Source organism: Schistocerca serialis, chromosome 5 (assembly GCF_023864345.2).
Source record: "Schistocerca serialis cubense isolate TAMUIC-IGC-003099 chromosome 5, iqSchSeri2.2, whole genome shotgun sequence".
NCBI lineage: Eukaryota > Metazoa > Arthropoda > Insecta > Orthoptera > Acrididae > Schistocerca > Schistocerca serialis.
This window is the reverse complement of record NC_064642.1, coordinates 815,386,025-815,411,642: the sequence shown is the minus strand read 5'-3', so window position 1 is coordinate 815,411,642 and position 25,618 is coordinate 815,386,025. Positions and strand designations below refer to the sequence as shown.

Below are 25,618 nucleotides of genomic sequence, written 5' to 3'. Positions count from 1 at the left end.
AGCCGGCCGCGTCATGTTAAACACATTCGTCAGCCGCGTGTGCAAAATGATAGAGTTAAGTCTTGCCCTAAGTGTGTTCTTGCTCATCCTCGTGAACGTTGCCCGTTAAGAAACGCGGTTTGTCACTTTTGTCAAAGGAAAGGACACATCCAGACTGTTTGTTTGCGTAAATGCAAGGACAATTCTAGTGCTGCCCAGCCCATGGATATTCATGTTCTTCAAAGCCAGCCCGCCCAGAAGGTCGCGTTTAAAGACTCTTCCACGGTCCGTGTGGGTAATAAACTTGTTCGCAATAAGCCACCCACCCAGCCCTCTGCTATGCGACCCCAGCGTAATTCAAACGCTGTAAAACGTAATGTACAGACTGCAAGTGAAGCGGGAGTAGTTGTTCCACCCGCCCAACCCACGAGTTGTAAGCAGCGAACACGCGCTAAACGCGCTGATTTTGTGTCTTCCGCCTCCACTGCACCGATCCAGAGACAGTGTAATAAACTATTTGTGAAGCTACGCATCCAGGATAAGACCTTCAATTTTCAATTAGACACTGGTGCGTCTGTGACTCTCATAAATAGTGCTACGCCGCCCTAAACTTTCAGCGGCAAAACATTCTTTGGCTACTTATAGTGGAGAACAAATTCCTGTGTTAGGTGTATGTAGCGTGCCAGCCACATTCCGTGGCAATACAAAAACAGTTTCATTCACAGTGCTCCGCGCTACAGACAGTGTAAACATTTTCGGATTAGACTGTTTTGACTTGTTTGGCCTGTCTATCCAAGACAATGTGTTGCAAATTAATTCTGTTGTTGTTCCGCAAGACAGCATAACCGATTTGTGTAAACGATACAGTGACATATTTAAAGACGAACTAGGTTGTGCTGCGAACTTTGCCGCTCATATTACGTTAAAAGATAATGCTCAGCCTCGATTTTTTCGTGCTCGTCCAGTGCCTCACGCCCTCCGGGCACCTGTAGCAGATGAACTTCGTCGTTGGCAAAACAACGGTGTTATTCAACCCGTTTCAGCGAGCCAGTGGGCTTCTCCCTTAGTTATTATAAAGAAACCGTCTGGCAAGTTACGTTTGTGTGCTGATTTTAAGTCGACAGTTAATCCTCAGACGGTCATTGATTCTTTTCCTTTGCCTAGACCGGACGAGCTGATGGATAAGTCTTGGGAAGCTCGTTTCTTTTCCAAAATTGATCTCCGTGAAGCATATTTGCAATTGCCCCTCGACGAGCAATCACAACTGTATTTTGTCATAAACACGTCGTTGGGGTTATTCCGTTTCTTGCGTTTGCCTTTTGGTTGTGCGTCAGCTCCAGCTGTTTTTCAGCGTTTTTTGTCACAATTTCTGGCTAATGTGCCATCGTGTTGCAACTATTTAGACGATATTGTTGTGTCCGGTCGGACGCCTGCTGAACATTTCCGTAATTTGGAGTGTTTGTTTACAGTGTTGTCTCAGGCAGGCCTACGTTGCAACATTGATAAATGTTCATTTTTCCTTACGGAGATGGAGTATCTGGGGCATGTTATTAATGCTCAAGGCATTCATCCCTCCCAGTCACATTTAGCAGCTATTCGTGATTTGCCCGCCCCTCGCAATCTGCAGGAATTGCAAGCAGTTCTTGGCAAATTGACATATTAAATTAGGTTTATACCTAATGCATCACAGATTGCTGCACCGTTGCATCGTCTCCGCCGTAAGAATGTTCCGTTTGTGTTGTCAGCTGATTGCCAATCAGCCTTTCAGCAGCTTAAAGGCTGATTGCCAATCAGCCTTTCAGCAGCTTAAAGAGGCTTTATTGAATGATCGTTGTCTGGTCCATTACGATCCTAACAAGCCTCTGGTGTTAGCTTGTGATGCCTCTTCTTTCGGCCTCGGTGCTGTGTTGTCTCACCGAGTCGGTAACACCGAACGTCCTATTGCGTTCGCATCTAAATTGCTAAACAAAGCTCGGTGTAATTATAGCCAATTGGACAAGGAAGCGTTGGCTATTGTGTTCGGTGTCACAAAATTCCATCACTACCTCTATGGTAGACCATCCTATTTAGTAACAGATCACAAGCCCCTGACGTCACTGTTTCATCCGTCTAAACCAGTTCCTCAGCGGACAGCTCAGAGACTACAACGTTGGGCTCTTTTGTAATCACAATACCAGTATGAGATACTGTATCGCCCTACAGCTCAGCATGCAAACGCTGACGCGCTTTCTAGATTGCCGATTGCTGCGGATGATGTCTTCGATTCCTCTGACGACTCTTGCCATCAGATTGACGCCGATGAGCATCAATCCCTCCGGGATTTTCCGATTGATTATCGTCAGGTGGCACGTGAGACAGCTACGGACCCTCATCTGAGTTTACTATTACGTTTTGTTCAACGTGGTTGGCCGTCCAAGGCAAAGGACGTATCGGATCCTGTGGTTCGTCGCTATTATCCGCAACGTCATCTGTTGTCTGTTTCGCACGGAGTTTTGCTGTTACGCACCGAGAATGACCAGCTTCGTTTAGTGGTTCCCCAAGTGCTCCAATCCAAGGTCCTCGACTTGTTGCATCAAGGTCATTGGGGAGTGGTCCGCACCAAGCAGCTTGCCCGCCGTCATTGTACATGGATCGGCATTGATAAGCAGATTACGCAGATGTCTACAGATTGTTCGACGTGTGCCGAACACCAAGCTGCTCCGCCTCAACGCTATTTTGAGTGGGCACGCCCTGCCGGTCCCTGGCAGCGAGTACATATTGTTTTCGCTGGTCCATATTGGCATTCTCGTTGGCTCGTCGTGATAGATGCATTTAGTAATTTTCCGTTTGTTGTGCCCATGCAGTCTACAACGTCTGCACAAACTATACAGGCGCTGACTTCAATTTTTTGTATTGAGGGTCTTCCAGAAGTTTTAGTGTCTGACAGTGGTCCACAATTTACCTCTGCTGAATTTGAAAGTTTTTGTTCTGCCAATGGCATTCGCCATGTTCTTACTCCGCCGTTCCACCCTCATTCGAATGGTGCAGCGGAACGTTTTGTACGCACATTCAAGGATCATATCGACCGCCTTCGTGCTACGCACTCTCGTCAGCAGGCCCTCATCACGTTCCTGTCGTCGTACCGGACCACGCCACGCGACGGCCCTTGGCCTGCGGAGCTTCTCCACGGCCGTCGTCATCGCACCCTACTACGGTTGTTGCACCCCCCGGATCGACCCGCCGCTTCTGAGCATCGCACGCGTTTTCAGCGCAACGACGCCGTTTTTTTTCAGAGTTTATCACGGTCGCCGTCGTTGGGAACGTGGTACCGTGATAAGTGTCCAGGGTCGCGGTTTATATACTGTTCAAGGTGCTACTGGGCTGCACAGGAGGCATCAGAACCAGTTGCGCCGCGCTGGCCGCCCGGATTCTGCCGCTCGTTCTTTGTCCACAGATTTGGTCCGCGGCGGGTTCCAGCCGCGCCTTCCGACTTCGCTGCCGCCCCCAGGGCAGCAGCAGCAGCCGTCGCCTCTACGACGCCGACAGCCCGTCCCGTTGATGCCTCCCGCGCAGCTTCATCCGGGAGCGCCCCAGGTGGTCGCTCCGGCGCCTGCGGTCCCTCTTCAGTCGCCACCGCCTTCGGAGCTGATGGACGTCGACCCCTCAGCCGGGCCGCCTTCCCAAGCGGTGGCTGTGCAGCCTGTCCTGCAGCCGCTTTCCTTGGGCACCCCCAAGGAGTCTGACACCGCAGCGCCTTGTCTGGCGCCCACTCAGCAGCCGTCGACGCAGCGTCAGGAGACGCTGCCTCTCTTCGTGGGTCCCGACGCCCCGTCGCGTCCAGTACCAGAAGCTGCGCCCATGGTCACAGGCGTGCACCCTGACCTCGGTTTTCAGTCGGTGTTTCCCGAGGCCCCGCGCAGCCAATGCTGGGGTGCGGACCAGGGACTGCCACCGACAACAGTCTCAGCCCCGATCTCTTCTACTACGCCTGCGGCCAGACCCCTCCCCCGCCGTCGACGCTCACCACGTCATTATTCAACGACGGTGCGGCGATTTGGGGGGGGGGGGGAGGAGTGTTATATCCTAGCCAGTAATGCCACCCGAGCCCACTGCCAAAAGGTTGGCAGCATCAAAGTCCGGACGCCGTCCGCATAAGCAGCGCCAGCGAGACAGGAAATCGCCGCAAGTCTGCGCGCGCCACCGCTGGCTTCTGGTTTCTTAAGCGCTGGAGTCGCGAGCGCTAGGACAGTTCTGTATTCGCCGCTCAGTTGTATACTCGCCACCAAATTGTGTACTTGCTAGTCAGTTGTGTGTTCATCGCAGCAGAGTTGTGGTTTGTCGTCAGCCGACGCTGACCTAGCCGCTCCGACTCGAACTAGACAGATCTCTGTAGACACGGAGTTCACTACTGTGTTTCTGTATCTTCGTTAATAAAGATAAGTACCGAGTTTTATTTCATCAGAGTGTTTGGGTTTTCATCTTTCTGTTCACTGTTCCAGCGGACCGGTCGGCCCGCTATTAAAAGTGTGGCGGTGACTTCGTAAGCCGTTCCTACAGCGAATTGTTTGTCGCTACGAACGCCGCCACAAAACCGGATACGTCCGGCTGAGCAGGTTTCCAGGGAAGGGTGGCCATTCAATTCCACCAACACTTCCACATCCATGACCACAGGGCTGAGCTTTGTGATCACAGCAGTGAGTGTTGGAGGACGAGGGGGTTAGGGCCGGTTGGAAGAGGAGGAGGTAAGGAAGTGTGTGAGAGACCTGTGGGCAAAAGGTGGTATGCAGAAGTTTCCAGAGGAGGTCAGTATGGAAGGAGTGCGAGAGGGAGAGGTTGATTTGATAAGAACAAAGTCTGTGGGGGATAAGCTGAGTCATGAGGGGACTGGTGATATAGTTGCAGATTTCTACAGCAAGGATGTGGGCTTCAAGGAATTAGGATTGGTGTTGGAAAGGACTAATATGTACAGGGTTGGGGCTGGGGAGGCGGAAGGAGGGGTGGTGTCCTTTTGGGGTCAGAAGGAAGAGAGGTGGGCTATGGTATTTTGGAGGAGGGTGTGGAGGTAAGATCAGCACTCGTGCATTTGGGGGGCTTTATGGTGGACTTGGTCAGGGATGAGGGGTGAGGGACTGGTTACAGTGAGAGGAGTCATTAGGCAGGCCCCATATGTGAGGCGGAGGCACTTTAAGGAAGGTAGGTGCTCCAGCGTGCGACTCGAGCGCAGGTGGAGGAAGCAGGGGCAGTCTAAGGAGGGGCAGTCATAGCAGGCCGAGTAGGGAGTGAGAAAGTCATCCTGACGGGTGGCAGCAGCCACAGTGGGGGCAGGAGCATTAGTGGGAGCAGGGGGAGGAGTAGGAGCAGAGGCAGTATACAGGGGGGGGATACAGGGGAGGGGAGGAGCAGCAGACAGGTGAAACCTAGAGGAGGCACTCCAGGAGGTAATGATGGCGGCATGGGAATGGGAGGTACATATGATTGAGGTGGCGGAGGTGTCCATGGTGGACTGAGGGGCCTACTGGCGACCGGTGTTTCTGAGATAGGGAAAGAGAACGAAGATGGGGAAATTAAGAGATGTTTACATGGACATGACGGCGGCAGGCACGGAGTGGCAGCGGCAGCAGTAGCTTCAGCAGCAGCAGCAGCGGAGAGCTTTCAAAGCATCAATTAGCAAGGGCAGTGAAAACCTTCCCGTTTGGAAGTTGTGGGTCTGCAGTCCAAAGGATGTAAAAGACTTTGTATGTGGCAAACCATTCGGTTACTTTAATAGAGAATTCGAAAGTGAGGAGGCACCCTGTGACCGAGGTAGAGCATGCCCTTAGAAGAAATTTTTGGTTCATGGCGGAGTGCTGTCTTGAAAAATAACTTGTATAAATAGGAGGAATCCACATTCTGCATGAGAAATTCGTGGTGTATTGACGAAAAAACGTCCCCTTTTCAGATTTCTCTTTTTAAACTGAGGAGTATCATGGCTGTGGCTGCAGTTAGCTCTCGAGTTGGGCGCATTGTAACGCAGCTGTTGGGGGGGGGGGAGGGGAGGGGAGGGGAGGGAGTTGTCAGGGCGGTCGGAAGTAAAGTAGTATCAGGGCCTTAGGCGAGTGGCAGCTGCCCAGCTGGCCGCCTCTTTAGCTGGTAGATGGCACTGGACTAAACTGCAGGTGACCGGAGGTGACCCTGAGCTGTCTGGCTAGTTTTCTTTTCCAGGAGACACCGTCTTCAGGTAAGATAACGGGCACTACATTCATTAAAATTATCGTACAATAAATTTTCCGTGTTTGTGTTGGTTAAAATGCAGCTTGCGACTCGTAAAAAAGTAGAAATATCTCCAATGATGTTGCTACAGGAGTTCTGTATGTAATGCAGGCTGTTAGAATACAGATGCAGAAGAACAATTTACATATCGTTATGTTTCTTCCACCAGCAGCTGTCCACTTGTAGATTGGCAGGAGCCTACTACCATGCACTTCAGTGATTGCTTTCTGTCCTATTATAATTCCTCATATAGGGCTATTGGCGAGATTGGCTGCAGCAACTCTCCAGTGCTAGACTAATAGCGAAAATACCCACCAGTTGTTGTCGAAACTGGATTGAGCTACTGTTTAGTACTGAATCATTTGAAGCTATTTTGTACGCAGTGTAGAATACTGTTTAATTAAACAATGTTAAAGACTTGCATCTATCCTTCCAGTCCAGCAGCTAGACTCCGATTGAGTCTTTCTCCCACCTTTTCTCCCCAGACTGCCATCTTGTATTACATCACGGGAGAGGAGATGGGAGGGGCGACAGCACCCTCTCATGGCATTGTTGTAAACTAGGTCAGCTGGACACTGGACCTCGTGGTGAACACACTGGATAAAATAGAGTTACGTCCATCTTATCGAGCCACCCAGCACAGACCGAGTACTTTTCCTGCCAATATGCCGATGGGTGACGAAAGTTAGGTTAGTGGAGGTAGTCCAATTGACCCATTTCCCGAAAAAATAGGAACTGCCGACAATGACGTCACTGTGACGTTGCCACATCTATGACAGCCATTTTGTACCCACCATCTTGAATAAATACGGCAACAATGCACGGTGGGGTGGCACCAGAGTTGCTCTACTACTGATGACATCTTCATCTTCAGTAGCAGTAGGTTCTTGCTGGAGTTTTGATTCCAGCTGCAACTGCTAAACAAGTTAAGTTTTCCAGATATTCTGTTTCGTGTGTGATTTTAAGAGACTGCCTTTTGTAGCTTGCCCTGCCTTGTCATCTAACGTAATGAACCCAAGACTATTTCCATACAGTAGTTTGCGAACACTAACCATATTTCAGTTTCTGAACGTTTAAATTGCATCTGTAATTCACTACTCTTGATAGTTAGCTTGACCTCTTGTGGTTGCGCACTTCTTGTAACTCATTGGAAGTTTACTAGACGTAAGGTTGGAAATTTTCCCTCTTTCTTGCGTGGGGCGGCGAGTAAGGTTTACTCTACTTGTTTTAAGTTTTGATGCCGTCTTTATGGCTGACCACCAAATTAGTTGCCAGGCCCACGTGATTAAAGCTAAGGGAGACATACTGACCTTAGTTTCCGGTCTGCATGACCACATTCCGGTCCAGCCCACTGAAAGAAAGGTGTCTATTTCCCATTTCTTTGCGATATCAGGACTATGAATTATTTTCTAAGTTTTACTGAAGTCTTTCTAATCCAACAGCACCTTTAGCAGTTCAGAGGTGACCTCTACGGTAACTTCTTACCAGATTGTTTTTCGCCCTTACTAACATCAATTGGAAGTTCGCAATAAATGTTCAAAAATTAATGCTAAGCATAAAAGTGGAAATAAATTCACCACTTGCCACGTGGAACTGAATTTCACACGGACGGCACACTGACAGTTATTTTACCGAATTCTAAACGATCCAGGACGGTGTACAGTCCTCGCGAATTCACTATCCGTTTTCACTGCCAAATACGCGCTTGTCACAGCTTGGCTGTGACGTCATCCGAGGCACAGCGCGACCAGACGTTTAACTGGGGTGGACCTCACAGTGTCAGAGAGCGAAGTGAAACCTTTCTACTGCTTCATAGGCTGTATTTCTAAGGTTCCGGTGCGGACTGCCGAGAAAACATCTGTTGTCTCTGTCTATTTGCATACGGCGGCAGTCTACAAACGACCGCTATCTCGGGCATATAATCTTTAATAATATAGTTACCAATTACTTCATAAACTTCTTAATTTTTGCTGGTATGCAGGTAAACAGTTTGAAAGCACGTAGAAAGTATCAGCTTGCTAGAATGAAAACTTTGCTTAATAGAATTTATTTAGTGGAACTATCGGTAGATTGTTACCTCTGAACCATAACTTTGCTAAGACACATCAGTTGCTATTTATGTTAAGTCTTAAACTCTGTGTAGCTCTATTATTTGATATATTCGATCATCTGGTTTAACAAAAATCCTCTAACATTAAAATTTCAATTACTTAATCTACAATATTTAGGTTAGATAATTAGTTTATATTTACTCAAAAACTATAAGAGGTAGATTAACGTGGACACTTATTTTTTGGGTGTACTGAAAAACAAAACAAATTTTCAAATTTCTAAGTTCATTATTTAGCGCCTCTGATTTTTCTGAAAAACGTAGATTCTGGCGATAATGTTTGTTCTATGATTTTGGAAACCAGCATCACTTATTTATAACTTCTAACTGCACCTTATGACCAAATTCTGGCTTCCTAGCGTCATTATTTAGCGCCTCTGATTTTTCTGTTAAACGGCATTTTTCCGTAAACTATTAAGTTAAGAACATCAAGACTTGGTATTTGGAACATTGTTAAATTATAGTTTAGTGTAATAAAGTTTTAAACATTAACTTTGATTTTCAATTTTATACTAAATTGTGGTCCTATACTTGTGCGCTACATTCAGACGCGTTAAGGTGACGTGGCGCTACTAGCAATGACCTGGGGTAAGTCACGACGCACTCGCTCGCCTCTATCTCACACGTGATTGAGCGCTTGGTTTGCTTCACTTGGACTAATTTTTGTTCTTGGTTGTTGTGTAACTTAAATTACGAATATTTACTTAATTCGAATGGGTCTTATTTAAGGGCCTTACGGCTGCATGAATTGTGTGGTTACTTTAACTTGTTGTCTACTCAGTTTTAGGAGTGGTCCCCGCAGGGGTAAGAGTGGCTTAGACCTACTTATTGTGATAAACAGTAATTATTTCAGTTATTGTTCCGTTTTTAAATTTGCCTGTATAAGTGAAGGTTGTTGTTGAAACCGATATTTCTCCTGTGTTAAAGACTGTTTATGTAAGAGAAACTTACTGTTCATTATTATATATCAGGTGAAAGAGAAGATTACCAATTTCAATCACCAACATCTGTTCTGAAGGTCGAAACATTATTTCGTCGGGAACTTACATCACTGCTCACGAGCCCTGAATTACATTATTATTATGGTCATTTCTTCCCGTGCAAGTGGTCCTTTTGCCCGCACGCTGTTAATGAGTGGGCCGGTAGAGAAATAGTCCGAAGGTAGTTCGATCAACCCTCTGCCAGGAACGTAAGTCATGATTGCAAAGAAATCCTGTAGATGTAGTCATGTAGATGTAACAACGGAATTATGCTGTAATTGCGACATGTGAGTGACATTTGATTTGAGTATCAAAGCTGTTTGCTGTGGCTGAAAATAATGAACAAAAATTGAATATACACCTAGGTGCGTCAAATTGATACTGAAATAAAGAGTCATGCATGGACCAATAAAAATAAATTCTTAACTACTTGTTATGGCACTGCAGTATCCGCCAGCGTCTTCAGAAGTGGATATCGCATACGACTTTCCTAGGGTGTTTGTAAGTGGATATTGCAGACGACATCGAACAAAATTTGAATGTAGCTTCGTAAAAGTTCCGTGATTAAACGATCTCAGTTGCTGGCGAATACTGTTAATATACACTGTCTTGTGAGGATAATCATTATACATGAGGTGAAAAGGGTTTCGCCGGGTACGGTGGCCGAACTGTTCTTGTCGCTTCAGTCGCAGGTTGGAATCATACCTCGGGCACCGTGTGTGTGATGTCCGTAGGTTATGTAGGTTTAAGTAGTTCTAGGTCTATGGGACTTACTACCGAAGTGGCATAGTTCGTAGAGCGATTTTTTGACCTTTCGCGTAAGTTTTCTTTACATAAACGGCCCTATCTTCAGATTACGTTGACATAGTTCACCTTATTACACCACCAAGGGACAGTATACCGCAAGAAGTGCGATACATTTCCGCTTATTATGTCTACCCACACTCGAGGTAAACTGATTTTAAGAGTTGGGTAGACAGATAGATGGTCTAGTAGGGTTCCATTTGTACCGATTTATGTGACGAAATCCTAACAACGAAAATAGCTACGACGGTTACTGAAGATGACGGCAGCATAAATAATTCCGTACTCTATTCGAAATGTTCTAGTTGCAGTCGATACATCAGCATATTAATCGTAGCTACGACTTCAATCCAAATCACGTTTACAGGAATGCAAATAAAATCCATTTGCCTATACCCGTGGTAATTCAGATCCCAGTATTAATGCCACCGAGCATTCCCATTGCTAGATAGCTTAAGGAACACTTCGGCTAATGAACGTTTTCTGGATGTGGCGAGTCTAGCTGGTAAACGTATTCCACAATGTTTAGAAGTCTTCATTATTTAGCCGTTTATTTCCTGCGGTTGTGCAGAACTGGCCTACTACATTTACTCGCTAACAACAGTGTTCTGTTATTTCGATAAACATCCCGAATGATTGTCACATAAGCGATGACATGACATTAAGGTAGAAAATTCATGTTTTTTTAGTCCAGAAAGCTCTATGTAATAGGAACTGCAGATCATTTTGCCATTTTCATTGCAAAATTGCCGGCTTTTTCATCTCTAGGGTAATAATAGAGGGCTGTTTGCCTGGGTTGTCTGCAAGCGTGGTGAAAGGTGTTTGCTACTGGAATAGCTCTGGTTTGTTTTCGGTTCTAATCTCGATGGAGGCAGATAGACGATCAGTAAAGCAATTTTAAGAAATTCTCGTGCCTCTAATACGTTTTATTGCTACATTTGTTCTGTAACGGCGCCCTGTGGATGTCAATATGAAACTCTTGTAGAATTTCATACTTGATTCTGCCTCCTTTTTCCGCTTCTGTAAATAAATGAATCAACTTTAGTATGGCACTGAATGATTTTTAACTGAATTTCGTTGTGAATCTTCACGCATTGCTAAATTTGCACACTTTGATGGTAGGTCAGCAGCGGTAACCCAGTATGACTGGTCTGAACATTGACACACACCGTTTCGCGGCAAAATGCTCATATTATTTTGCTAATTCGTAACGATCTGGGGTACTTTGTCTTACTAAAACGGTTATGTTATCTCGACAAGCTGAAATTCATTTTTATTAGTACAATTCATTTTAATTCTTCTTTCATTTGTACCTTATACTTACTTGTGTTTAACATACTGATCAGCATTAATGTAGCCTTACACATGATTGAAAACAGTTTGAAGAACTCCCCGAACGTAGTCAATTACCAACATACTATGCACAGGTGTGAAACACTTGGTCGCCTTGCCTGTTATGCTGTGTAGCAGACTTCGTTATGCTGATCCGCACAGCTTTAAAAAGGCGTGGGGCCTCGCTCGTTTTGTCCACGACTTTACGTTTGGAGCGTCACGCTGATGCATCACAAGTTTGTAATTGTGTTATTCTTTCCTTGCGGTATCCTTTGTCTTGAGGTTTGTAGAGAATTTATTGTGTAGTGTCCTTGTAAATCAAAGCTTCTTGTATCAACTTAGGGGCCGAATAGGTAGAGAACGAGGTACCGACGGGTATTGACTAAAAACTCGAGCGCCTTTATTATTCCCAAGTTCAAGGTTTTAATGAGATGGGGATACAATATACTGAGCGTGTTCACGTGGCTGTTGCTGTCTCATATATAAATATTAGAGACGCTATCCTATTCACTAACATTTTGGAAGGCATCAGGCCGGAAGATGGGTTGTGTTTGCAATTCGCTAATAAATCGGTAACCTTTGCCGAGTTTAATCGGGTACTTGCGACTAGTGAGGGCTTCAGGTTTGCTGACGAGCAGTGCGAGCAGAATAAGGGTTCTCAATCTGCGTCCGTGGTTTCTAGAAGTGATGGTCTTCGTTCATCTCGTGGATTGCCAAGTGAGAGAGTTCTTTTCGTTGTGGAGCCCGAAATCTCTTGGTGTGTGGATATGTTATTAGGTGGGGGCCCAGGCCTAGCAGTTGACGCCATGAGGTGAGGGCCGGAATTTCTCTGGGTGAATCTTCTGCCCGCTGTGTCCGTATTTATAGTGTCCGTGACTGTTGGTGTCGGGTAGTTCTGTCTCACTGCTTGATTCCGAGTGGTAGCTCGAGTTCCGCAATTTCTGTGAATCCACCCCCATGAAAGCTACCTCCCAGGGATCTCACGTGGCAAATGGCCAAGAGTTGCCCCTGGTTGGACACATGCATGGGAGTTTGATTCCTTAGCACAAATAATCGAAGCGGCCAAGAAAAAACGCTGACTGACAGTCTTCAACCTGACTCTTGGGTTGGGTTGTTCGGTGGAGGGGACCAGACAGCGAGGTCATCGGTCTCATCGGATTAGGGAAGGACGGGGAAGGAAGTCGGCCATGTCCTTTCAAAGGAACCATCCCGGCATTTGTCTGGAGCGATATAGGGAAATCATAGAAAACGTAAATCAGGATGGCAGGACGCGGGATTGAACCGTGGTCCTCCCGAATGCGAGTCCAGTGTGCTAACCACTGCGCCACATCGCTCGGTCATTACTATTGGGATGTGACTGGTTTAGTTTTACATATTGCCAGCAATACCTTTTATTTTAAAATCCGTTCGTCTTGTTACATAGCACTCTGATGTTGTTCTGAAATTTGCAAGAACAATTCTTTAAGTACAGAACGGTCTGATTTTCAGTAAATCATTTTGATGACAAGCAAGCTACCCAATTAAGGGCCGGCCGCGGTGGCCAAGCGGTTCTAGGCGCTTCAGTCTGGCACCGCGCGGCTGCTACGGTCGCAGGTTCGAATCCTGCCTCGGGCATGGATGTGTGTGATGTCCTTAGAAATACCTAAACCTAGCTAACCTAAGTTCTAGGGGACTGGTGACCTCAGACGTTAGGTCCCATAGTGCTCAGAGCCATTTGAACCCAATTAAGGGCAGTCTAAGATAAATTTCCTGCTGTGCTAACGGAGCGTTTGGTGGTGACTGGTAAAATCCAGTACGAGATTCGTCTCACTGTCACCATTCAGTGCGCCATGCCCCTTACCGTCCTTCGCCTCCCAAAATGAAGATATTGAGGCGGAAGGTCGATGATATGTTGCGCAACGAGGTTGTTAGATCGTCCACTTCCCCGTGTGCTTCGCCTATATTTTTAGTGCCTACACGACAGTGTTGTGGCTGTTGTTGACTATAGAGTTCTCAATGAGAAGATAATTGTAGAGGTCAGGCAAGGGCTTCATACAAAAACTCTTATTTGGTTTGCCGGCGCCTGTGTTTTATAGGTGCTTGACTTGAATCAAGCGTACTACCAATTACCACTGAGTGATGAATCTAAATAGGTTACTGCCTTTTGCACAGACTGGAACATGTACGAATTTAACCAGGTTCCGTTTGGCTTCGCCACTGGCGCTGCTTTCCTTTCACCCCTTTTGAACGATATCCTGGGGGGATCTTAAGTTCGTGTGTGTTTACAATTATTTAGATGATGTCAATTATTGTCGCTCTTTTGAGGACCACGTTTTTTATCTTGAGCAAGTGTTAATGAAGACTTCGTTCACCCGGTTTGACCTTTAAACCTTTCAAATGTCATGCTTGCTAGTGAGCAGATTTAGTTCTTAGGTCATCTTGTTTCCTTGGACGCTATTAAGATACCGCCTTTTCTTTTTTTGGGGGTGTGGGAGGGGGGGGAGTTTAAGGGCGCTCAACTACTGAGGTCATCAGCGCCCAGTCCCAATTGTTAGAGCACATAGAATTTAGTAAAACACAAGAGGGGAAGGGGCACCAGAAAGTTCTTACAGAGATGCAGATAAAGTAAGTGAAAGAGTTAGATGTCGTTGGACAAGCCAGTCAAAATAATGAAACGAACAACACGAGCAGCTGCTCGAGCGTCATCAGCTAAAATATCCTGTAAATTAGATGGCAGAGACAGGACAACACGAGATTGACTAAAGGGAGGACACTACAATAAAACATGGCGCACTGTTAATGCATGACCACAAGGATACTGCGGGGCTGGGTCACCAGAGAGCAGGTAGCGGTGGCTAAACCGGCAATGCCCAATCCGCAACCCGGTCAGAAGGACCTCCTCTCGCCGAGATGGTCGGGAGGAGGTTGTCCAAGTAGTTGGGAACGGTTTTACTGCCCGGAGCTTGTTTCCTTGAATTGATGACCAAGTATCCCACCACAACGACACAAGCCTCTTACAAACAACTCCACCAACGTCAGATGACGGGACACAATGGGAGGCTGGCCGAGGCAGGAGGACTGCAGCCTTGGCTGCAGCATCAGCAGCTTCATTCCCAGGCACTCCTACATGGCCGGGAACCCACAGAAAGCTGACAGGAGAGCCATCAGCAGCAGAAGAATGGAGGGACTGCTGGATCCGCTGAATCAAGGGATGGACCGGATAGGGAGCTCCAAGGCTCTGAAGAGCACTGAGTGAGTCAGAGCAGAGTACATACGATGAATGGCGGTGGCGGCGGGCATACTGAACGGTCTGATGGAGAGCAAAAAGCTCGGCCGTAAAGCTGGAACATTGGTCGAGGAGCTGGTATTTAAAGGCGACGGCCCCGACGACAAAGGCACAGCCGACACCATCATCAGTTTTGGAGCCATCAGTGTAAATAAAGGCGTGAATGGCAAGTCGCGCACGAAGTTCGACAAACCGAGAGCAATACACTGCAGCCGGTGTACCCTCCTGGAGCGAGCTGAGGTCGAGATAAATATGAACCGGAGCCTGGAGCCACGGTGGTGTCGGGCTCTCACCCTCTCTGAACGTAGTAGGGAGGGCAAAATCCAATTGTCGAAGCAGGCGACGAAAGCGGACTCCAGGGGGCAGCAGGCCAGACACATACAACCCATACTGACAGTCGAGAGAATCTGCGAAGAAGGACTGATAGCAGGGGTGGTCGGGCAGTGACAACAGCCGGCAGGCATACTGACAAAGCAGTACATCGCGCCGGTAGGTCAATGGTAATTCGGCACCTTCAGCATAAAGACTCTCGACAGGACTAGTGTAGAATGCTCCAGTCGCAAGACGTAACCCCCAATGGTGGATGGAGTTGAGACGGCGTAAGAGGGACGGCCGAGCAGACGAGTAGATGAAGCTACCATAATCCAGCTTTGATCGGACAATGGACTGATACAAGCGAAGCAGGACAGTGCGATCCGCTCCCCAAGATGAACCACTAAGAACTCTGAGGACATTAAGCGAAAGTGTACAACGGGCCGCCAAATAAGAGACGTGCGGAGACCAACAAAGTTTCCTGTCTAGTGTGAGCCCTAGAAACTTAGTTGTTTCCACGAATGGGAGAACAACGGGACCGAGATGTAAGGATGGCGGAAGGAACGCTTTATATCGCCAAAAGTTTATACAAACCGTCTTCTCTTCAGAGAACCGGAAGCCATTTGCCACGCTCCATTAGTATAGGCTGTCTAGACGACGCTGAAGGCAGCGCTCCAGGAGGCATGTTTTCTGGGCACTGCAGTAGATCGCGAAGTCATCGACAAAAAGAGAGCCGGAGACATTAGGTGGAATGCAATCCATAATTGGATTGATCGCTATGGCAAAAAGGGCTACGCTCAAGACGGAGCCCTGAGGCACTCCGTTCTCCTGGAGGAAGATGTCGGACAATACGGAACCCACACGTACCCTAAACTTTCGATCTGTTAACAAGGAATCAATAAATGGGGCAGGCGACCGCGTAGGCCCCACCTGTGCATAGTGCGGAGGTTACCTCCTCTCCAACAGGTATCATAAGCCTTCTCCAAATCGAAGAACACGGCTACCGTTTGGCGCCTTCGCAAAAAGTTGTTCATGATGAATGTCGACAAGGTCACAAAGTGGTCAACAGCGGAGCGGCGGCGACGAAAGCCGCATTGAACATTGGTAAGTAGCCGTCGAGATTAAAGAATCCAAACTAACCGAGCATTAACCATGCGCTCCATCACCTTACAGACACAGCTTGTAAGAGAAAAGGGGGCGGTAACTAGAAGGAAGGTGTCTATCCTTCCCAGGTTTGGGTATAGGAACAATGACGGCGTCACGCCAACGCATGGGGACCTGACCATTGGTCCAGACGCGATTGTAGGTACGAAAAAGGAAACTTTTGCCTGACGGAGAAAGGTGGGCCAGCATCTGAACGTGAATGGCATCTGGCCCCGGAGCAGAGTATCGCGACAGTGCAAGCGCACGTTCGAGTTCCCGCATAGTAAAGGGGGCATTATAAGTTTCCAGATTCAGCGAGTGGAAGGAAGGTCGCCGAGCCTCTTCTGCCTCTTTCCTGGGAAGGAAGGCAGGGTGGTAATGGGCGGAACTTGAAACCTCCGCGAAAAAGCGGCCAAAGGCGTTGGAGACAGCCACAGGATCAACAAGGACCTCATTACCTGAGGTCAGTCCAGGTACCGAGGAGTGGGCCTTAATGCCCGACAGCCGGCGCAGGCCACCCCAGACGACAGAAGAGGGCGTTAAACTGTTAAAGGAGCTGGTGAAAGAGGCACAACAAGATTTTTTGCTGTCTTTGATGACTCTACGGCATTGCGTTCTGAGTCGTTTGTATCCAATACAATTCGCCAACGTAGGATGGCGGCGAAAGGTGCGTAAAGCACGTCGTCGAGCACGGATAGCGTCTCTACAAGCCTCATTCCACCAGGGGACGGAAACGCGACGTGAAGAAGAGGTAGTATGAGGAATGGAACGTTCAGCAGCATTGACGATAACAGCCGTGAGGTATTCGACCTGACTGTCACAACTGAGAAAATCGTGGTCCGGAAAGGTCGCCAGGGAGGAGTGAAGTCCCCAGTCAGCTTTCGGTATGTTCCAGCTCGAAGGACGTGGGGATGGGGTGTGGTGCAGGAGACGCACAACACAGTGGAAGTGGTCGCTCGAATAGGTGTCAGAAAGGACATACCACTCGAACCGAAGGACAAGAGTGGTAGAACAGATCGAGAGGTCCAAGTGGGAGTAGGTATGAGTACAGTCCGAGAGGAAAGTCGGGGCACCAGTATTGAGGCAGACAAGATTGAGATGGTTGAAGACATCCGCCAAGAAGGAGCCTCTCTGACAGGATGCAGGAGAGCCCCAAAGGGGATGATGGGCATTGAAGTCGCCAAACAATAAAAACGGCGGAGGAAACTGAACAATCAGGTGCATGATGTCAGCCCGACTAACTGCGGATGACGATGGAGTGTAGACGGTACAAACGGAAAAAGTAAAGGCAGAAAGAATAATATGGACAGCTATTGCTTGGAGTGGGGTGGTCAACAGGATGGGATGGTAATAGACATCGTCCCGAACGAGCAACATGACCCCACCATGAGCTGGAACACCGTCCGCAGGGGTGAGGTCAGAGCTCTCCGAGGTATAGTCGGTAAAAGCAATACGGTCAGTTCGGCGCAACTTGGTTTCCTGGAGACCAAGGACGAGCGGACAGTGCAGGCGGAGGAGCAGTTGTAATTCCTCTCGATTAGATCGAATACCTCTTATGTTCCAATGTAACAAAGCCATCGCTAGTCAGAAAAAAGGGGGAACGAAACGTGAAGAGCGGGTCACCTCGACGGCCGCAGAGGGCCAGGTTCCGAGGGAACAATGCTACAACTGGCGGGAGGTGGATCCTGTTCCATCGAGTCGTCGCCAGCTGCGACCGTTTTCCCAGGTTGCGTAGGAGGGGCAGCATCATTCGCCGATGAGAGGCCAGCTGAGCGCCTGGCAGCAGAGCGTCCCGGCGAAAATGAGGACTGCCGGGAGCAGCGACTCGCGGATGGAGCGTCAGACGAAACGCGCCAGGGTGGAGAGGGGGAAAAAGGCTTTCTTGGAGGCCTTCTTCACAGTCCGATGAGGCACGGGGATGATGGGCTGGACGCAAAGAAGGTCCTCACGCGCAGGGTCCGTTTTGGAACGCCGGACCTCGGAAGCTGGGGTCCGGATCGTTTCCCTGATGGATGCCTGAGAAGAGGATCGTTTCTCAGGCGGCGGCCTGAGAAGAGGATCGCTTCTCAGGTGGTGGAGCGGGAGGAGGAGGAAGGGTGGCCCCTGGGGCAGGGGCCGCGAGGGAGGGGGATTTGGAAGGGAGGGATTTGGGAGGCGGAGGCATAGACCTCGGATTTGGTGAGGAGGTGGAGGGGGGGACAGGATAGGGGTGAGGATACTGTGGAAGGAGTGGACATGACTGAGGCAAACGAAGTGGTCAACGTCACCTGATGGAGGCGGTCATACTTCTTCCTGGCCTCAGAAAGAGAGAGAGATGATCCGAAGTTTTGAGTTCTTGAATCTTCTTCTCCATCTGATACACGGGGCAGTCTAAAGATCTAGGCGAGTGGATGCCAGGACAATTTACGCACCGAGGTGGTGGGGTGCATATATGTTCCTCACGAAGAGGACGCCCACAATTGCCACAAAGGGACTCAGCCTCACACCGTGACGACATGTGCCCAATTTACAAACACCGAAAGCAGCGCATAGGAGGTGAGACGTAAGGTCGCACGTCGCACCAGTAGCACATCACCTTTACCTTCTCCGTGAGAACGTCCCCCTCAAAGGCGAGAATAAAGGCCCCATTGTCGATGTGACGGTCTCTGGGGGCCACGCTGGACTCGCCATTCGAAATCCACACCTCGGCGCTCCAGGTTGGCCCTGAGCTCCTCATCAGAATGCAGCAGGAGGTAACGATGGAAAATAACCCCCTGCATCCTATTCAGTGCCAGATGCAGGACAATGGACACTGGGATGTCCCCTAGTCGGTCGCATGCCTCGAGCGCCGCCGACTGTGTGGCGGAGGTGGTCTTTATAAGAATGGACCCCGAACGCATTTTACTGAGAGCCTACATTTCCCCGAAGATGTCCTCGATGTGCTGGACAAAGAACATGGGCTTGGAGGTGGCGAACGTCCGCCCATCGGTCCGAGAACAGACCGAAAAGCGAGGGAAGTACTTCGCCCCAAGCCGGCGGGCCTGTCCTTCCTCCCAAGGAGTGGCCAAGGGGGAAAGGGCAGGAGAACCAGAACCAGAGACAGTACCCTTCTTTTTAAAAGACTCGGCCGCAGAGCGACCTGATACATGTTGACGTTTCATCTGCGAAACGTCCGCCCCGATACCACCCACTCCGACCACGGGCTCTCCCCATGGGCGCCACCCAGCCTCAGCAAGGGCCACCTGGCAGGATGACCGTTGCTGGGAGTCCTGATGCCCCAAGGAGACGGGCATCTACTCCTTGGCCAACGTGGGCAGCTCAGGTATCGGCAGTACGATCCCTGTGTAGTCAGAGGGGCTACAACCTAGAGGGTACATGACGACCCCACCACAACGGGCTGGCTACTGTGCTGGGTTTCGGGTGCCATGGAAAGTCCATCATGATCGTAGGTGCAGATGGGGACGCACTAGGGGCGTAACTTGTGCAACCCATCAGGCGTTTAGGCCCAATTTGTTGAATAGTGGGTGTGGATACAACGCTGTTACAATGCCGAGTGCCAAGGTCTTAGTGCACGGAGGACCAGTGATACACCACATAAGGCGTCCTTCCCCAAAAGGCTCGTACTTCGGTAGGATTTTGAAAAATGGAGGTCAAACCCCAAGGAGGACCATCACAAGGAAGGCCGAAACGGTTGAAACTCCTTTTAGTCACCTCTTACGACAGGCAGGAATACCTCAGGCCTATTCTTTCTCCAGACCCGCAGGGAGGGGGGATAGATACCGCCTTGGCTGTCTTGTTTGCTCTCGATAAATTCAAATTTTGGCTCGAGTACAGGGAGGCTAAATTGGAAACCGACAAACAGGCACTGGACTGAGCCTTTGCGTGCCGCAGGAAAATGGGCAGGATAAGCAGGTTGGCTGTTCGCATATCCACGTTCCGGGTTAAAGTCGTCAACAGAGGCACGGACAAATCAGTAGGCCAATGCGCTTAATCGCTCTTTTGATGAGGGAGATTGCAGGCAGGCAGACTATCCAACAAGTCATCAGCCGCCAAATCCTGTGTTGCGACTGAGGTACCTCAGCTCTTGACTGAGCTCTGGCTCGAGCAGGATCGAGATCACCATTTTGGCCCAATTAGGAAGTGATTGTTAGCTGTCTAACAGATTCCCAGTTATATCCTATGAAAGGGTATACTGCGTAATAAAGTCAGTAGGCCTGCTGAGCCTAAAATTTGTTTACCCATTGAACTCATTCCCATCGTCTTCCAACATTTTCAGAATTCCTTGGTAGGTTGGCACTCGGCATGTTCTCGAATTTTAGTCAAGGATTTTTACATCTCACCTGTTCAACATTGTACAAGGATGTTCGCCGTTTGGTTAATGTGTGTGGGCTTTGCAAGGTGGTTAACGACGCTCTTATTTGTGTAAGGGACTGCTGGAATCTTAAATTATCTATTAATTACGAGGGTACTCTTGCGCATACTAAGGCTGGGAACCATTGTGTTGTAGTTGCTGGCGATGTTTTCTCTCATTTTGTTGGGTAGATTCCTAGCACCAGAGTGACTGCCTGGCTTACTAAACGCCATTTATCTGTTATATTTTCTTCGTTTGGACCCCATATGGCCCTTGAGAATGATAATGCTTCAGCACTCCTTTCTAGGGATCTTAAACGTTTCTGTTTTAATAATGCCATCCAGCATATTATTACTACCCCGAATTATCCTCAGCCTTCATTTTCTCATCATGTCAGTAGTAACTTAGTAAATGACAAGAGCGACCTCTGTGCCCAACCTAAAACGAAATGGGCTAAATCCTCACAGTGAGTTAATTTTGCCTTTAACTCAGCCCATCATGGGGCCTCTAACGCAGTGCCAGCGGAATTGATGTTTGCTTACCCTTTTGATTCGCCGCTTGCAGAACTATGGAAAATATGTGATCTCCTGAGCATGCCACTCCCGTCATCAAACAGAATTGGCGTCAGGCCAGAAATAACATCACGTTATCTCTCAACGTCAGGAGGAATGCTGCAATCACGGTAGGCTGCCCTTCTGAGGTTCGGTAGGGCATAACGTTTTTGTCTGCAACTTGAATGTAGGTGGCGGTCAGCTCCAAAATGTGTTGGGCCTTGTTCAGTCGTTAGCTTTCTTAGTCTTGTCAACCTCCTTGTGTGTGATCTCGCCGCTAGGAAAACCTTTAAGGTCCATGTAAACCAAGTTCGACAGGCCAGCTAGTTCTTTATCCCCGTATTTCCACTCAGTGGAAGAGGAGAGTTGGTGCCCTCTGCGGTCCTTCGGTTTGAGTGGGGGAGGTTGAGCTGTGGGAGGTTGAGCTGTGAGAGCGTTATGCTGTCTTTGGATCCTCCGACTGACTGACGCCCCCGTAGGATACGTGATTGCCGCACAGATTGGCACGGTTTCTCGCTGGAACAGGCGGGACCCATGCGGCGGCTGCAAAGTTGGTGTAGGTACAAGGCGGCAGCACGTATAGACTGAGGGGCCGGTCTGCTGACACGGTGGCCACTGCGCCCTCTTTGCGTACTCGCAGCCGTTTGCACAATAGCGTCCATTGTGTCTGATTTCTGGGTTTTGGAGGGAGAGCGCACCAAAATTTGCTTCCTGTCCTGTTCTCGCCGTGTGCAATTTGGGTGTTAGCTGCAGGTATAGTGCTTTCAATAATGGCATGTGACGTATTAAAGAAGTTACGATGCGTTTTGTGCTTATTCTCTCTGTGAACCTTGCCTGTGGAATTTGAAAGCCGATGTTTTTATTTGCAGTTATTGTAACTTATCTATTTGAAGCATCGAGTTTAACTTGCTGATATTTTTCAGTGATTTCTATTTATGTGTGTATAAGAGCTTGTGTGGGCAGCTGGTCTGTCAGAATCTCCTAGTTAGTCTCGGGTTACACGAATGTTTACTTGTTTTGCCTTTGAACTGTTCCGCTCCGATTCTGACGTTGGTACTTAAAGCTAAGGAACAATAAATGGAAACACCAGTGCACATTAACCCTTAACTGGTCCGGTGAAAAAAAAATTGCATTAGAAGTCTAGTGGGGTCTGAGAAACCCTAATGATTTGCAATTATTTGTGAACTTATTTTCATCTACGTGTCAAGTAAGATAATATTATTAAATGTGAATGTGTAATACATGAACTATGCGTATATACATAAATTGTGTGTGATTACCCAATTAAATTGTGCATGTAAAATAAGCCATGCTATTTTGCTGGTCAAGGGTATCCGCCCCACCCTTGTAGTTGATCATCATTTCAGGTTTTCCAGAGTCTGTTATCTTCTGGTCGTGATGCATGCTGGACAATAAAATAACTGCTTTGTTCTTCCTCGGAACATGTGAACAAAGCGTGAGGTCTGCAGTATGTCCAAAGAGAGTAGATCCAATTTGTCTAGGCCGGTTAGTTTTGAATTCTTGTGGAATTTCACGTTTGTTGGCTGTCACTGTTGCCAGGATGGTGAGCTTCTGTGTTTACAATTTCTCAGCAAGTTCAATGGAGGTGAACCAATTGTCAACAGTCACATTAAGATTTGTTCCTTTGATGGGTTCACTTATTCGCAGCACTGTTTGCGTTGGCAGACATATTTATGCGAACTTCACTTTCTGACCTGTCCGCAGCTCGTGGTCGTGCGGTAGCGTTCTCGCTACCCGCGCCCGGGTACCCCGGTTCGATTCCCGGCGGGGTCAGGGATCTTCTCTGCCTCGTGATGACTGGGTGTTGTGTCATGTCCTTAGGTTAGTTAGAACTACTTAGCATCTATGGTCATCAGTCCCCTAGAACTTTGGGTCAAATGGTTCAAATGGCTCTGAGCACTATGGGACTTAAACCTCTTTCTGACCCAATATAAATGAAAGCATTATTGATGTAGAAGTCCGTGGAATCTGCAAGGCATAGAACTTTCATTTCACATTTATTAGGTTTTTCAGGCATGTGCATTTTAAAAGGGCATCGTCCCTGAAATGTTACCAGCATTTCGTAAACAGTAACAAAGATTCCAACAACAAAATACTAAATACAATTATGGATGAATGCATCCCAAATTTCGCAAATAGGAGCAAGTTTATCTGTTTCCCTTCGCTCTGCTCGTGTCTGGGCACAGTCAAACCGCAAGGCTGCAAGAATGAGCAAGAATGAGCAAGAATCTCTTGACACTCATAGTGGCCCGGAAGATCTCTCTATCTGTACCATCTGAAGCAAAAACGCTAGAAACATCGTCCTTTCCTGATTTCAATACACCTGACAAGTATAACAGTCCTAAAACTGCTTTGATTTCTATCGTAGAGAATACCAAAACCGTCAGCGACGTCTGTTGCCTAGATATAGAGGTACACGTAGAAAAAAAAAAAATAAAAAATAAAAAAAAAAAAAGAAAAAGAAAGAAGTCCTGGGGTCCGTCAGACCCCACTAGACCAGTTAAGGGTTAAGTAATCTTTATCTGTAGTAAGTTTTGAGCAGTGTTGGATTAAACATCAGAACGTCGAAACATCAAAAGCTAGATTTGAGGTGGGTTTCAATCTTATGGGTCAGCAACGTCAATCTTATGTATAACTGTTAAGCCTGAAGTCCGCGCGAGGCTTTTACCTGTTATTCTGCAGTATCAAAGTAGCATTCGTTGTCTGTTGGTAAATCTCCTACTATTTATAACAATTGTCTTATCCTTTTATATTAGCGGTTTTAGTACTGCAGTTAAAATTTCTCCATGTAATTAAAAGATTTAAGCCTTAAGTTAATAGTTAAGCAATTGCTTAGCAAACGTTACGTTACTTCTGACTTTAAAGTCAAGACCCCGGCAACAAGGTCTTCATGTCTTTTGTGTCTTAATGTGTATGGTGTATGTAGACAGCCTCGGCTTCTGTAATTCACGCGGCGCTTGCCTGCGTGCACGTACCCGTGTACTTGGGCCTGCGCTTGTACCCGGACGGCATCTCCGGTGACCGTTAGCTCTCACTGAAGTTTCGATCCCAGCTGCTGATGCTAAACAAGTTAAGCTTTCCGGATATCCTGCCAGGTGGGAGATTTTACGTTTACCATACTTCAGTTTTCAACGTTTAAATTCTATCTGTAACTAACTGCTCTCGATCGTCAGCTTGGCGTAACTTGGTTGCATACTTCTTTAAACTCATTGGAAGATAACCAAAACATAAGGTTGTAAATTTTCTCTCTGCCTCGGAGGATTGATTCTTGTTCTTGGATGTTGTGTAACTTAAATAAGACCCACACAGGTGTAACAGACGAATTAAGCAAAGGTTCGTAATTTAAGGGCCTTGTTGTCTACTGAGTTCTAAGTGCGGCCCCTGCAGGCGTAAGCGTGGCTTCGGCCTACTTATTGTGATAAACAGTAATCATTTCAATTATTATTGTTTCTTTTTTTTAACTTACTTGTGTAAGTGAAGGCTGTTGTTTAACTGAAATTTCTCTTGTCTTACGGATTGCTTATGTAGGAGAAAACTTGCTGTTCATTATTATGTATCACGTGCAATAGAAGATCGTGGTTTTAATTATCACTCTCACTGTTGGCATATTCTGAGATAAATTTATTATTTCTTAAAGAAAAATGATGTGCTCAGCCTGGGTTCGCCGTTCCAAGTCTCCTATCCTTCGTCCATCCTATGTTTGGACATTTAATTACTCTTCAGGAAAAGCTGGTGAGTAATTGTCCATCGTTGTCCTGAGTGCTCATATTTTGGGTGAAATATTTGTGTGTGTTTGTGCTTTGGTATAGTTTTATTGTGCCTCCTGAAATGTAACTGAGGAAAATTTTGTCTTATTCGTGATCTGAAAATACAGTCAAAAATTTGGCCTCGCCGTAGTGAAGCGGTACTGATAGGAGCTTTGGAACTCTTATGGTTTGTGATGTGCTTAAGATCTGGGTGTGATTACGTTTTTGTGAAGATTTTCGGACACAGTAAGTTGTTTTATTACGTATGATTGTGATTTATGTTACCGGAAAGGCAGAAGGATGTCAGTTATTGCACAATGTACACAACATCATTTACATTCAATTTCATTCAGAATTTGTGAGAAGAGTTTATTTTACTTTCTGAAGAGTGTGCTGGAGTTTGTTTCTGCGCTGAGTAAACAGATTAGAACGTTTCCGCTGCCTGCGACGACGTCACACATTCATCTTCACTGCTATTTATTAACATTCAGGCACTTCTCCTTGAGTTTCATTTGTCTTCCGGAGATAATCAAGAGGACAGCCGAAAAGGCAGATGAACATTGAGAAAGTTGGACGAATATTTAGAAAAGGCAGAGGAGGGCTACGGTAAGATTCAAGAATACAGACGATAGTTTCGAAACGACAGACGAGGGTGTCACCGAACAAGACGAGAAAGAAACTAAGAAGTCGGAAGAGATAACGAAATTCATCATTGAAGATCAAATCAATAATTGCGAAAAGTAAGGTGCGACAGCAGAAGCAGTGAGAGAAATAGTTGTTGGATTAGAGCTGCTAGAAGTTTGACCTGTTTTAGTTA

At 47.3% G+C, this 25,618-nt stretch overlaps 1 protein-coding gene across 1 annotated transcript in view; it reads left to right on the top strand.

Moving 5' to 3' along the window:
* The first annotated feature begins 201 nt into the window (after nt 1–201).
* The window catches only part of LOC126482243 (cell division protein ZipA-like), a 64,323-nt gene continuing 38,906 nt past the window's right edge, over nt 202–25,618 (top strand). Inside the window, exons 1-2 of the mRNA XM_050106222.1 lie at nt 202–274; nt 3,413–3,695. Of these exons, the coding sequence (XP_049962179.1) occupies nt 202–274; nt 3,413–3,695 (356 nt within the window). The remainder of the gene's footprint in view (nt 275–3,412; nt 3,696–25,618) is intronic.